The sequence below is a fragment of the Protopterus annectens genome, chromosome 5.part1 (assembly GCF_019279795.1).
Source record: "Protopterus annectens isolate FY-2018-M chromosome 5.part1, PAN1.0, whole genome shotgun sequence".
NCBI classification, from domain to species: domain Eukaryota; kingdom Metazoa; phylum Chordata; order Ceratodontiformes; family Protopteridae; genus Protopterus; species Protopterus annectens.
Window position 1 is genome coordinate 738,810,319 of NC_056736.1, and position 13,200 is coordinate 738,823,518.

Here is a 13,200-nt window from a genome sequence, read left to right on the forward strand (position 1 = left end):
TACCATTGTGGTTTGGTCCCGAGGGCTTGGCCCTCGGCACCAAACTACGCCAACCGTGGGCGTTACTCCACACCCAGAAGTGGTTATTGCTATTATACGACATTATTTAAGAAAAGAACTGTTACTTTTCTTAAATAATGGCATAGTATAATGCCTGTTTACTGCCCTTCCGCAGATGTCTGGCATCCGCGGCAGTTCTGATGTACTGCCCCCTGCGCAGTACATCAGGGCTGTGGGTAAAGCGGAGAAAGCAAGATCGCCAAGTTGCTTTTAGTCTCGCTATGTTAAATGAGTTTAACATGAGACAGTTAAAATAAGCAACGGACATCTCCGTTGCTTATTTTTGTTAAAACTCGCTATGTTAAACTCATTTAACATAGCGAGACCTAAAAATAAGCAACGGACATCTCCGTTGCTTATTTTAACTGTCTCGCTATGTTAAACTCATTTAACATAGCGAGACTCTAAAAAGCAACGGAGATCTTGCTTTCTCCGTGCTTTTAACACTGTCTCGCTATTAAATGAGTTTAACATAGCGAGACAGCTTTAAAATAAGCAACGGAGATCTCCGTTGCTTATTTTAAAGCTGTCTCGCTATGTTAAACCCATTTAACATAGCGAGACAGTGTTTAAAAAAAAACGAGTTATACTAATGGAAAAAAGTCCGGGCGACCGGACCTTTTTCCATTAGTATAACTCGATTTACAATGGGCACGCTGGCCAATCAGCGTGCACGTTTTGGGGTGGTCATGGTATAATTTCCAATATTATCTCTAAGAATAGACAGATTAAATCTGTTTAGATGTATATAACTACTATGACTGTTCAAATAAGTTTCAACTGCATCCACCCCAATATTATTAGGTATTACTGTAAACAAAGATTGGATATTCAATGTAACAAATGATATATCTGAGCCCATATTTATATTGTTATTAAGACTGTATAGATCTACAAGAAATTGTTTAGTATTTTTAAGAACAAATATGTTTTCATTTAGGATAGGTCTTAACTTCTTTTCCACATATATTGAGAACGGTTCCGTACACCACCCTTTCCCAGACACTATGGGTCTCATAGGTGGATTTATCATATCTTTGTGTATTTTCGGTTGACCTTGAATGGCTGGTATTAGTGGATAATCCACCTGTAAGAAGTTACCTAATACTGATGTGATATCTTGACTCTTGACCATATCTACAATATGACGAGCTATCTGGTTCTTAATAAGTTCTACCTTTTTAAAATTTATCAATTCATAGTATCTGGTGTCTTTCAATAAATTCATCATTCTGTCTCTATAATGTACATAATTCATAATAACTATGAAGCCACCCACTGCTACTGGGCTGGACCTTGTGCCCTGCCTGCACTGAGCCTTCCAGCTGCTCCATGCCCCCCTCCATCTAAGACTTAGTCCAGTAAATTGCTGGAACCTATAATGGACTGAAGGCAACAGGGCAAGTCATATCTGTGCTTCCATCTGGGAGGCTGGGGTCTTACTTGGGCCTACCGTCTTTCTCCACCTTCCCCTTTTGTGGCTTTGTTGTATGGTAAATGGTACATGTCCAGCAGGGGCATATGGAACATCACCCTGTCTCCGCAACAGCTCATTCAGCCCCACTTTTACCCATTGACCACGCTTCCTCTGGCAACATCCCCTGTATGCTGTAATTAAATAAAAAAAAGGTGCTTCAATAAGGTATTGGTTTAAGGGTGTGCACAATCATGCAACCAACTTATTGTACTTTTTTTTGTTTATATTTTTTCCCCTAACAGATTTGTTTGTTTTTCAATTGAGCTGTACAGGTTATAGGTCACACTAAAGATGGGAAAAGTTTTTAAATGATTTATTGTGGTCTCATTTTTTTATATCTCAAAAACTTTGCATTTTATCAGGGGTGTGTACACTTTTTATAACCACTGTACAGACACTTAAGAGTTAATTTCCTTTACAACCAAAATCGTCAGTACCCAGGTTTAATTCTAACTTGGGGCATTAACTGAAAAGCTTGCACTATCTTACCAACCTGAAATTTCAAGTTGTCTGAAATGAGACTGTTGCTAAATATATTTACTTGAAAGGATTACCAGCTGGCTGATGACTTGAATGCTTTTTTACTACAGAGGTTTGATAAGCCTCAGGCTTCAAATGACAGTGGCCCAGCTCTCTCAGTATTCAGACTTATATGACTCTCTCTTCCATACATTCTCTCATTCAACCTGCATTAATTATCTCAGAGGAAGATGTCGGTCATTTTTTTTTTTTTTTTCAAGACAGCACACTAAGAAAGCAGCAGGTCCAGATTGGGTTTCACCCTCTTGTTTAAAAATCTGTGCTAATCAACTGACTCCTATTTTTACTCTGGTATTTAATAAATCATTAGAGCTGTGTGAAGTTCCCTTATGTTTCAAATGAGCTACAACCATTCCTGTCACCAAAAAATCCAGTGCAACAGGACAGAATGACTACAAGCCTGTTGCTTTGACATCAATGGACATGAAGACTTTTGAGAGGCTGGTGTTAGCTTACTTGAAGGATATTCCAGCTCCCTTGTTGGAACCCAGTCAGTCTGCTTATTGAGAGAATCGGTCGGTGGATGATACAGTTAATATGGCTCTGCACTATCTTGCCACATCTTGACAACCCAGGGACATATGCAAGGATTCTGTTTGTGGATTTCAGCTCTGCATTTCATGCAATAATTCAGGAACTTCTTCACTTGAAAATCTTCCAGCTTTCCACTCCTGGCTCCACCTACCTGTCAATGGACTACCAATTTTCTGACCAATAGGAAACAGCAGGTGAAGCTGGGGAAATTTACATCTAGCTATTGCACAATCAATATGGGTGTCCCCCAGGGATGTGTGCTCTCCCCACTGCTGTTCTCCCTCTACACTGACTGTACTTCTAATGACCCCTCTGCCAAGCTTATTAAATACATGGATGATACAACCATTACTGGGGTCATCAGGAATGGTGAGTCTGCGTACAGATGGAAAGTTGAGCAGGTGGCCCTTTGGTGCAGTCAGAATAATCTGGAGCTGAACATTCTTAAAACTGTGGAGATGACAGTGGACTTTAGGAGTGGTCCTACAATATCATCCCCCCTCTTTATATTTAATACTGCTGTGTCAGTTGTGGAAACCTTCAAGTTTTTGGGATCTATAATCTAGCGGGACTTGATGTGGGAGATCAATGTAGGGTCTATCATAAAAAATGCACAACAGTGAATATACTTTCTACGACAGCTAAGGAAGTTCAACCTCTGAAAGGAGCTGTTGATTCTGTTCTACACAGCAGTCATTGAGTCTGTTCTCAGCTCATCTGGAACAGTGCTGCTTGGATCAGAGTCTAAAAAAAAATATAATTGTTGCTAGTTTGCCCTCCTTACAAGGCCTGTACTATTCCAGAGTCATGAAACAGGCAGTGAAAATCATCACCGACCTTTCACATTCAGGCCACCATCTTTCTGAACGATTATCTTCGGCCAGGCTTTTTAATATGCCGCAAATGCCGTCAAGTTGATAAACAGTTAATTCAGCTCATCAGGCTGGGTATTCTTTTTCCCAGGCCTACTAGGGTTCTGCAGTATTGTTTACTTATTCTTAATTCTTCTTTCTTTCAGAGTTTATTTCAGTATTTCTTGCACTGTGTTGCACTTTGTACATATATGTATATTTGCATGTTTTGTCTGATTTTAATTAGTTGTATGTCATTTATGTAATTTACACTTGGAAAGTCATCAAAACTAGTGTGAAAGTCATTGTACGTGCGCATATTTGGCCAATAAATGTGATTCTGATATCTATCAGATGGATTAGGAGTGGTAGGGGAAAATGCTCAAATTATCTGAATTTTATTTATTCATTAACAGAAGGAACCTATAAAGGTACACATCCCTTTTTATGGGATGACTTGGCGTACCTTCGTTGAAGGTTGTGCGTCAGGGCCGGCAACCCGGCACATAAAAATCTACTGCCAATCATTAGCGGACCGGAGTTCCGCTGTGGCGACCCCTAACTGGGAAAAGCTTAAAGACACAACAACTTAAGAGTGTGCTCTACCTGGTTAAGCATCCTGTTTTGGTTTACTGCTGAATCTTGATTAAATGCAATGCAATATTCACCCATAATGGTTGAGAGAAAGTTGCAAGGAAGTAGATTGTTAACTGTGAATACAAAGTTCTTCTGTTAATTGGAAGTACACAGACTCAAAAGTCATCAGAGAAGTGATGTACTCATTTCACTAAATGAATTTATGGCTGGACTGGGAAGGAGAAAGGAGATACCGCGGGCTAAATAAGGAAAGTCGGTTAAGAATTCCATCTGATTAAATGTATGTGCTTACTGTGCAAAAGCATGACTAACAGCTGACATTCTCTTTCCTAACACCTCTAGGGATAAAAGAACAAGATTTTAACCTAAATCCTGTACAGGTGAATTTATATTTATTTTACAGTTGGCCTTGTTAGTAAGATGGTCTAGGCACTCTTTTCAGTCATCACAGCAAAACAGACAGCAGTACAGATACACTGACAATATGTACTTCCTCAAAATACAAAAGAAATGTGACCAAGTACCAAATTATATGCAAAAGTAATCTTGTACTAAATGTAGCAGTACATATTTGTGTTAAGTGCTCTTAATTTTAACTTTAGGCAGTATGATTTTAGTACGTCAGAATAAAAACAAAGCTCCATGGCCCTACAGCAACAAGATGAACAAAAGCAACCAAAACAGCTTTACTCAAGATACAGACTGCCTGTATTAACAGCTAGAATTCAGCCAGTTAACTATTAGTTTCTAATTTCCCATGTAGCTTTCAAAACAGACATGTAGAAAACACAGCAGTTAAACTACTGTTAAAGGATAACTTAGCATGACTAACAGAACACTTATTGCCTCCTTTTAACAATGCTTTCAGGAAAGAGGCTATCTCAGCGGATTAGATAACAGAGTAGTCATGTTATTTACAGTACAGCACATTCTGTTAGCCTGTGTAAATGGACAGAGATAACATCTGTGCCAATCTTCCTCTAATTAAATTTATTTCCTTTGCAATTCCATTCAAAAATCCAAAATGTAAGAATAGAGGGTATGTTTAAAAACTAATCTGAAGAAGAAAGTCAATATAAAGCAATAAGAAGCATTTCCACTTATAACTTCATGAATAATTAATAAACCGGCATAAATATGTGAAGATACTTTTAATTTCTGTCCCCAGCCTCTCTCATCTCAATATGAAACCAAGATAATTTCTGTTCATGAGACAATTAATAACAAGATCTTAAGAAGCAGGACGTTAACGAGAATTAATGGACATTAACAGGTCACTAGACACCTTCACCTTTGCCATGGGACATCTGACATTTTGACACAGTTCATTAACTCAAGATAATGCCACTCTGGAAGACTTTGCTGCTTAAATGAGTTCATATCTGACATCTAATTATCCAAGCACGTGCAAGTGCCCATTTTAACAGTAAAACCAATAAGGAATGTAAAGTTTCTTTATCTTTAAACCATTTTCTCCAATTATTTCCTTATGTTTGGTCCAACAGTAATACAATGACATGTAGGTAATCACAAAAAAAGGTCAAATTATTATGTACATTCATGTAGAGCTGCTCAAGACACATTTTGTGAATGTCTGAAAACTGAAGACTTAGACATCAAAAAGTTAGTGAGCTCTTCAGGGATAGACCTCACTATGCAAACAGTTCACCATATGCACAGAGTCACATATTAAGTATCTTTACCAGAATATTACTGCAATCATGAATTTACAATAAAGTAAGTTATCTTTTTGCAAGACGAATTGTTTATGTTTTACTCTCTGCATCCCAAGATGCTCGTAACTGGGTACAATGCTATACACGTGGGGTGAAGCTAATGCTTAAAACATAACTTATTATGATAAACATTTTATCTATTACCCAGGAACATCACACTATGATTAATGCAGGGCTATTCAATTACTGCATAAGGTATTAAACATTTCAAATAATTTTAATCTTACTGTGATAAAGACAAGCAGTCTTATGCCTACACACCAGCTGCTCAGGAAATTCAAGCAATTAAAAATATGTAAGACAACTTAATTACTATAAACACAAAAAGCAGAATGAATAATCTACTTAATTATATGAACACAAGAGCAGAATGAATAATCTATTATTCACTTTATTAAGAATAGAGGTGTTTTCCACACATTTGTGAAACTGGTGCCTAGCCTCTTTGAAGTGCATATACACACACACACACTTTTTTAATCCCTTATTTTCTCTCCATCCTTTCATTTGGACAGCCAACCCAGTTTCCCATGTCCATCACCTGGGTCTACTGGCCACTTCAGTCTACCCGTCGGACTAATACCAATTTAAGCTGGGTCTAGCAAGGAGTGTAAGTGCATCCTGGTGGTGGTGTGCTGTCAGACATCCAGGGTTCTGTTTTAGCCTACCCTTAGTTGTTACTCTAGCACATGCATTAAAAACCTCTATGAGGTCATGCAATACAAAGATATGGCGAGCCACTCCGCACTTCCACAATGAGCAGATGTCAGCATGGTGCCCCTCCCCTTGGCTGCAACACATTGCAATGGGCTTCTGTGCACACCCCTCCCTCCAAGGATGGAAATGCCATCTTCCCTGCTGCTCCGTCAGTCACACAAGCCACTAAGTGAACCTGGGTCAGCGGGGCTGTTGTCACAGCTTTATCTCTCTATGCCACGGGAGTGGCCACACACACTTTACAGACATACATTCTAGAGAGATATATATATATATATATATATATATATATATACACACACACACACACACACACACACCACACACAGTAACATGTTACTTACTTGGGTTCTGAATTTTCACTGTAGAGTCTGGTTCGGGGTGAGGCTTATGAACAACTTGAGTGCAAACCTGTTCAGTCAAAATCTAAGTAAAAAATACAGGGAGTCATATTACTAATCAATACAGCTTCTGCTTAGAGACACCATACCATCTAAATAGTAAAACAAACATTCACTGTGCATCATTACTGTCAGAATGGGTGTTGCAAAGACAAGTTATAAAACAATGGAACATTAAATAGATCCTATTTATGCTGTAAATAACCTCTTATTTTGAGCATTAATATTCTCAACAATTGCCAAAGGAAAAAAATGATATAATTAAACTCCTCACTGATTTATTTTTTTCTGACTGCACCCCAATAATTCCTCAGTAGTTAAGGCTTCAGTTCTGCCTCACAGTTGCAGCACTAGGAGTCAGTCTTGACATCCACTCAGTAACTGTGCGTAATATACAATCCGTGTGTGTGTGCCTATATATTTAAATATATATCTATCTATAAAGACACACACTAACACACACACACACAGACACACATTATATATATATATATATATATATATATATATATATATATACACATAGATACATACACATACATACACAAACACATACATTGTTTTTTTCATTTATTTGCCTTTGTTTACTGGTAAAGTCTGACTTCACAAAACCCTTTTCAGTGGGGACCTGAGGAGAACAACTACACATTACACACATCTGAATGTGCTAGTAGTAAACGTGTACTTTAACAGTTAGGATTATATAACTTAAGAGGCGATCATCTTGTTACATACACTGTACAGCATTTCAGTATGTTAAAGCGCAGGCACCTCTGTAGGACACAGTATATACAAGCACATAAAACTCACATTCAGCATTATTTTAGTGTATACAGCATGTCACACACACACACACAGACACACGCACACACAGCATTCAACATTATTTTACAGTGTAAGTTTATAATCCCACTGCAATAACAACACAGACAGCAGATTAGGCATATGCATATTTTATCCAAACAGGTAAACTGACCACCTCTATCCAGGAATAATCACTTGAGAAGGGGAATTAATGGGGTTGGTACAAGGACAGTGCTGTTACAGTGATGTGTGTGTTTATATGTATATAATGAGCACATGCAGGTTTATCGAAATGCAAACACTGAAAGTGATCAAGGACATCATCAAAATTATCATAAAATTATTACCAAACTGCAACACATGCTTAAGACAATCTGTCTAATTAGTGCCAGTGTTACAGAAAGGTGTTTTCCCACCTTCCCAATAAAAGCACTTTCCATAACACTAGCACAACGGGTCATGCACTAAGTCTATATCACTTTACTTAACCCTTAATCTCACCCTAACTCACCTATGCTCACAGAAATACACCCACCCCAATGCCAAAAACCTTCAAAATACCTGAAAGTTTTGTCATTAGCTTCTAAAAGCAACACTTCCCTTATCCACATGCATTCAATGTTCCAGTCATCTAAAATATATAAAGAAGTTATGTACTCACCATAATGTTCCATGTGTGCTGTCCATCTTCTCCTTCATTCTTACTAGCTTGGGTTCGGATCCAATCCTCTGATCTGTCTCGGCTTTTATATTCAAGCTCGATGTCTTCTGCCAGCTCATGGCTAAAACATATCCCAGCATGCACTAGAAACCTCCCCCAGATCTTTTTTGCCCTTATAATAATGGTATGAAGGTATTACAGAAAACAACTCAGAGTCGGATAAAGAAATTCAGAGATTAAAGTAACCCAATCATACAGACTCGGCCTTTCAGGAATAAAAAAGGGTCGGGGAATGAGGGTGGGATGTAAGAATGAAGGCGAAGATGGAGAACACACATGGAACATTATGGTGAGTACATAACTTTTTTATGTGATGATGCCCTACCTCGCCTTAGGGTGGGACAGCATCCCTAGTACCATTTGTCTTGGGTGGCTGAAGAAAGAATATTCCTCAGAATCGTGGAACCAAAAAAGGTCCTGTTCCTGGAGGCCAAATTGACTTTGTAATGAGGGATAAAGGTATGTGGTTTTGCCCATGTTGCGGCAGCACAAATGGTATTAATTGGTAGTCTAGCCAGAAAGGCAGAAGAGATTGCAATGGCTCTTGTAGAGTGGTCCTTAACTCTATGGGGAGATCTCTATTTTGAGACTTATAGATAAAAGTTATGCAATGTGAAAGCCATTTTGAAAGTGTTACTTTTGAGACTGGGGTACCTTTTTTTGAGTCTGATAAGGAGATAAATAGCTGATCAGATTTTCTGAACACTCTAGTTCTGTGTAAGTAAAAACGTAACTGTCTATGCACATGCAGCTGATGTAACATGTATTCTGCCTTGTTTTCATAATTTGGGAAGAAGACTGGCAGCTCTATAGTTTGGTTCAAATTTGACTCTGAACATACTCTGGGCAAAAAGGAAGGGTTTGTTCGTAAGGACACCCTGTCCCTATGGAAAAGCAATTATGGGGGCTTTATAGACAAGGCTTGCAACTCTGACACTCTTCTAGCAGAGGTGATTGCTATCAAGAGAATAGATTTACATGTCAAAAACTTGAGTTTGCAAGATGCTGGCTCAAAAAAGGGAAAAATTAAACGAGATAGGACAAAATTCAAGCCCCATGGTGTTGGAGGGTCTCTGATAGCTGGTCTTAATAATAAAGTACCTTTAAGAAATGCTTTGCATAGTCTACGAGACATAATATTGAGGCCAGATTCACCTAGATGAAAACTGGATATCGCTGCTAGCTGAACTCTAATGGTAGCTGCAGATGCACCTTCATTGAATAGCTTTGCTAGGAATTCTAGAATGGAATTGACTGGAGCAGAAAAAGAGTCAATGTGATTATGAGAAGCCCATAAGGAGAATCTTTTCCATTTGCTTCTATATATCTTTCTTGTTGAAGCATTATGAGAAGAAATTAGGATATGTTTAACTGATGGAGAGGTTAGGAAACCTGGGTAGTGCTGGAATCGGAGCAGCCAAGCTGTCAATTTGAAGGTCTGAAGGGATGGGTGGAGCATTCCTGATGCATGAGTCAAAAGGTCTGGAACCGGGTCCAGAATACAAGGCTCCTCCCGAAGATCAGATCACAGGAAGGAGAACCAAATCTGACGAGACCAGTATGGTATGGGGCGATGAGTATGAAGTCCTTTCCCAAGCAATTGGCTTTCTGAAGTACTTTGGTTATTAGTGGAAAGCATAGAGGAGACCCGAGAGCCAATCATGAACAATGGAATCTTTCTGTCTGCTATCACACTGGATTTCCCCAGGATGTGCATTGCTATCAGAAAACTTTGGAAGGAGGTCGTGCACTGCCATACTCTCACGGCCTCTCAACAAAGGGGGTAAGATCTGGTTCCTCCTTGTTTATATACTATACAACTGACATGTCTGTCTGTATTGCAATAGTTCCCAGTGGAAGAGTCCTGGATTGCTTGCAATGCTAGACGCACCGCTCTCTGACACTGATGTGCAAGTGGGCCTCATGACCCTGCCAGGTCCCTTGGACTGTCTTTCTCAGATAATGCCCCCCCCACCCCACCCTGAGAGGCATCCGTGGTCACTGTGGCCAGTGATTGGGGAAGTACAAATGGTCGACCTAGAGTCACTTGAGTGGAGTAAAGCCACCAACAAAGGTCCTTCTTGCAAGTTTCTGTTATCATCTTGTCAGACATCAGCAGTTCTTACAGAAGCCACTGGAGCATTCTCATGTGTAGATGTGCTAGGGGGATCAGAATTGTTGCTGCTGCCATAATTCCCCACGGACATTTAGGACCATCCTTGCTTGAACTTTTTTCTTTGTTAGAAGATATGAAATCTGGCTTCTTAGAACTTGAATTCTTTTTGAAGGGAGTCTGGCCATCATGTTTGTTGAGTTCAATTCTGCTCCTATGAATACCACATGCTGAGAAGGCAGTAAGGCAGATTTTTCGTAGTTTATTGTAATTCCTAGGTGAGAGCAGATTTGCAAGGCGGTGTCTCATTTTTATTAGTAGATGCTTGGTTGTGACAGTTAGGAGCCAGTCATCTAAGTATGGAAATACCCAGAATCCCAGGTGTCTCAACTGCGCCTCGACTACTGCCATATATTTGAACGCTGGGTGCTGTAGTGAGGTCAAAAGGAAGAGATCAAAATTGGTAGTGACCGGCTCCCAGCCAAAAGTGCAGGTGTCTCCTGGATCGCCTGTCCATTTTTGTGTGGTAGTATGCAACCTGGAGATCTACAGAGCACATCCAATCGTCTTGTTCCAGAAAAGGGAATATTGACTACAGTGTTACCATCTGGAACTTGTATTTTCTTACTGATTTGTTTAAATTGCTGAGATCCAGAATTGGTCTCCAGTCCCCTGTTTTCTTTGGGACTAAAAAGAATCTTGAGTAAGTTCAGGATCCTATTTGGTCTGCGGGGATGGTTTGGTTAACTCTTTTGTCTAGCAATTTTTGAATTTCTAAAGTTGACTATTCCCTTGGACTGGGTGGAACATCCGGAAACTTTTTTATCTTTGGAACAAGGAAGGAAAAGGGTATGGTGTAACCTCTGGATATGATGCTTTGTACCCATTTGTCTTTTATTTGTCGCCAGTCTTCTGAGTACAAAGATAAGCAGCCCCCGACTGCCTCCAGAGATGGACAGATGGGCCTCCATTCAAGAGCGCTGAAAGGGCTTACCAGCAAAAGAATCTGTTGCACTAATTCTGCAGACCCCCTCTGCCGCGTGGTCAGCATCTTCCATTACTACTTCCCCCTCTGCCCCTGGGAGAAGATTCACCACGTGTGTCTTGAAAAGATCTGTGATATTTTCTGAACGACATTTTGCCACTTCCTTTCTGACCTTTAAGATAAGGTCTGGTAGCCATGGAAAAATGGACTTCTACAGTAGACAGTCTTTCCTTCATGCTCACACCTGATTAGTGTGTCCTTGACTTTGGGCCTGAACAGGGACGAGACATCGAACTGGGCTTTCATAAAGATTTAAAGGGCTCAGCAAAGTCACACAAGTGCATCCAAGAATGTCTCCTTAGGGAAATTCCAGAACCTGCTGCTCTACTTGCTCGATCTGCTGCACAAGAGATCAGTCTCATGTAGGCATTGACAGCAGAATTTAAGGTAGAGAGCTGAGAGGATACTTTGTCTGAAACCCCTTCAGCTACTGAACCTTGGAGAGTATCTCCTAGCTCTTTTAGGTGGTTTCACTGCAACCTAGTAAAATGAGTAAGGTAATTCAGTGATCTGAGGGAAAAAGTTGCTGAAGAAAAAATATGCTTTCCATATCTGTCCATTGTCTGAGACTCCTTGTTCGGTGGATGGACAAAAGAAGATGTCTCAGAGTTTCTTCTTGGTAGCTGCCGCCATGAACATAGCATCTACTGAGACTCCCTTGGTTAGAAAAGCCTTGTCCGACGGGGATGTGGCCTAGATCTCTGCATCCTTGTGGACGCAAGGATATAGACGCATACACCGGTGTTTTTGGGGGTAGAACATCCTGAGATGACAGCAGAGCTGTCTGTGGAGACCGCAATCTCATCACCTCAAAAGCCCCCCCTGTCCCTGATCTGAGGATATCCCTGGATCTGAAGAAGCCAAGGGAACCCCCGGAATCCAGGACGATGGGTCCGAGGGGATGGGTCCGAGGCCGAGATAGGAGCAGAGCTCACCATAGCCGAAGCCCAAAGAGGCAAGGTGGGATCCAACAACTGCCCGATCCGACTCGCCTACCCGGACCTGACTGGAGAGAGTCTGCTCCTGGACTCCTCGAGCTCAGATAGAGCTGAGGATGTCAGAGCAATAGTCGGAGCTGAAGATCCCATAGTAGGTCTCAGATCCGAGAGTTCCACTAAAATCAGCTTTGGATCTTCTGACTCAGAAGGCCGGGGTCAGATCGGAGGAGGAATCGGAGCAGAACATCAATTTGTTCTTCTTCTCCAGGAGCGCTCTGTGGATAAAAGCCTTACAAATAGAGCACAACTCCTGGAGATGGACAGCTCCAAAGCAATAGATGCAAAGGGTGTGTCTATCATTTAAGGGCATTTTCTGCCCATAACCCTTGCATTTTTTGAAACCCATTGGTTTTGAATCCTTATTTGACATTTTTACAGAGAAAAAAATGGAAAAAGAAATTTATTTTTTTTAAACAGATTCTCTAACACCAGTTATTCAAGGGAAAAAGGGAAAAAGGGAAATAGAGGGAGGCACAGCCCTCTAACTTAAACATGCTATGCCTGGGAGACCGAAAGGGAAAGAGAAAGCCCTGTAACTTAAACAGGCTAAAAGGAAAGGCAGTTCTCTAACTTAACGAACTGTCTTCAAAGGAACTTCAGAAAATA

At 40.3% G+C, this 13,200-nt stretch overlaps 1 protein-coding gene across 1 annotated transcript in view; it reads right to left on the reverse strand.

Annotated features, from left to right (window-relative positions):
* The window catches only part of NBEA (neurobeachin), a 4,581,458-nt gene that overhangs the window by 2,976,399 nt on the left and 1,591,859 nt on the right, over positions 1-13,200 (reverse strand). The window contains exon 22 of the mRNA XM_044072852.1: positions 6,857-6,938. Coding sequence (XP_043928787.1) covers positions 6,857-6,938 — 82 coding nt within the window. The remainder of the gene's footprint in view (positions 1-6,856; positions 6,939-13,200) is intronic.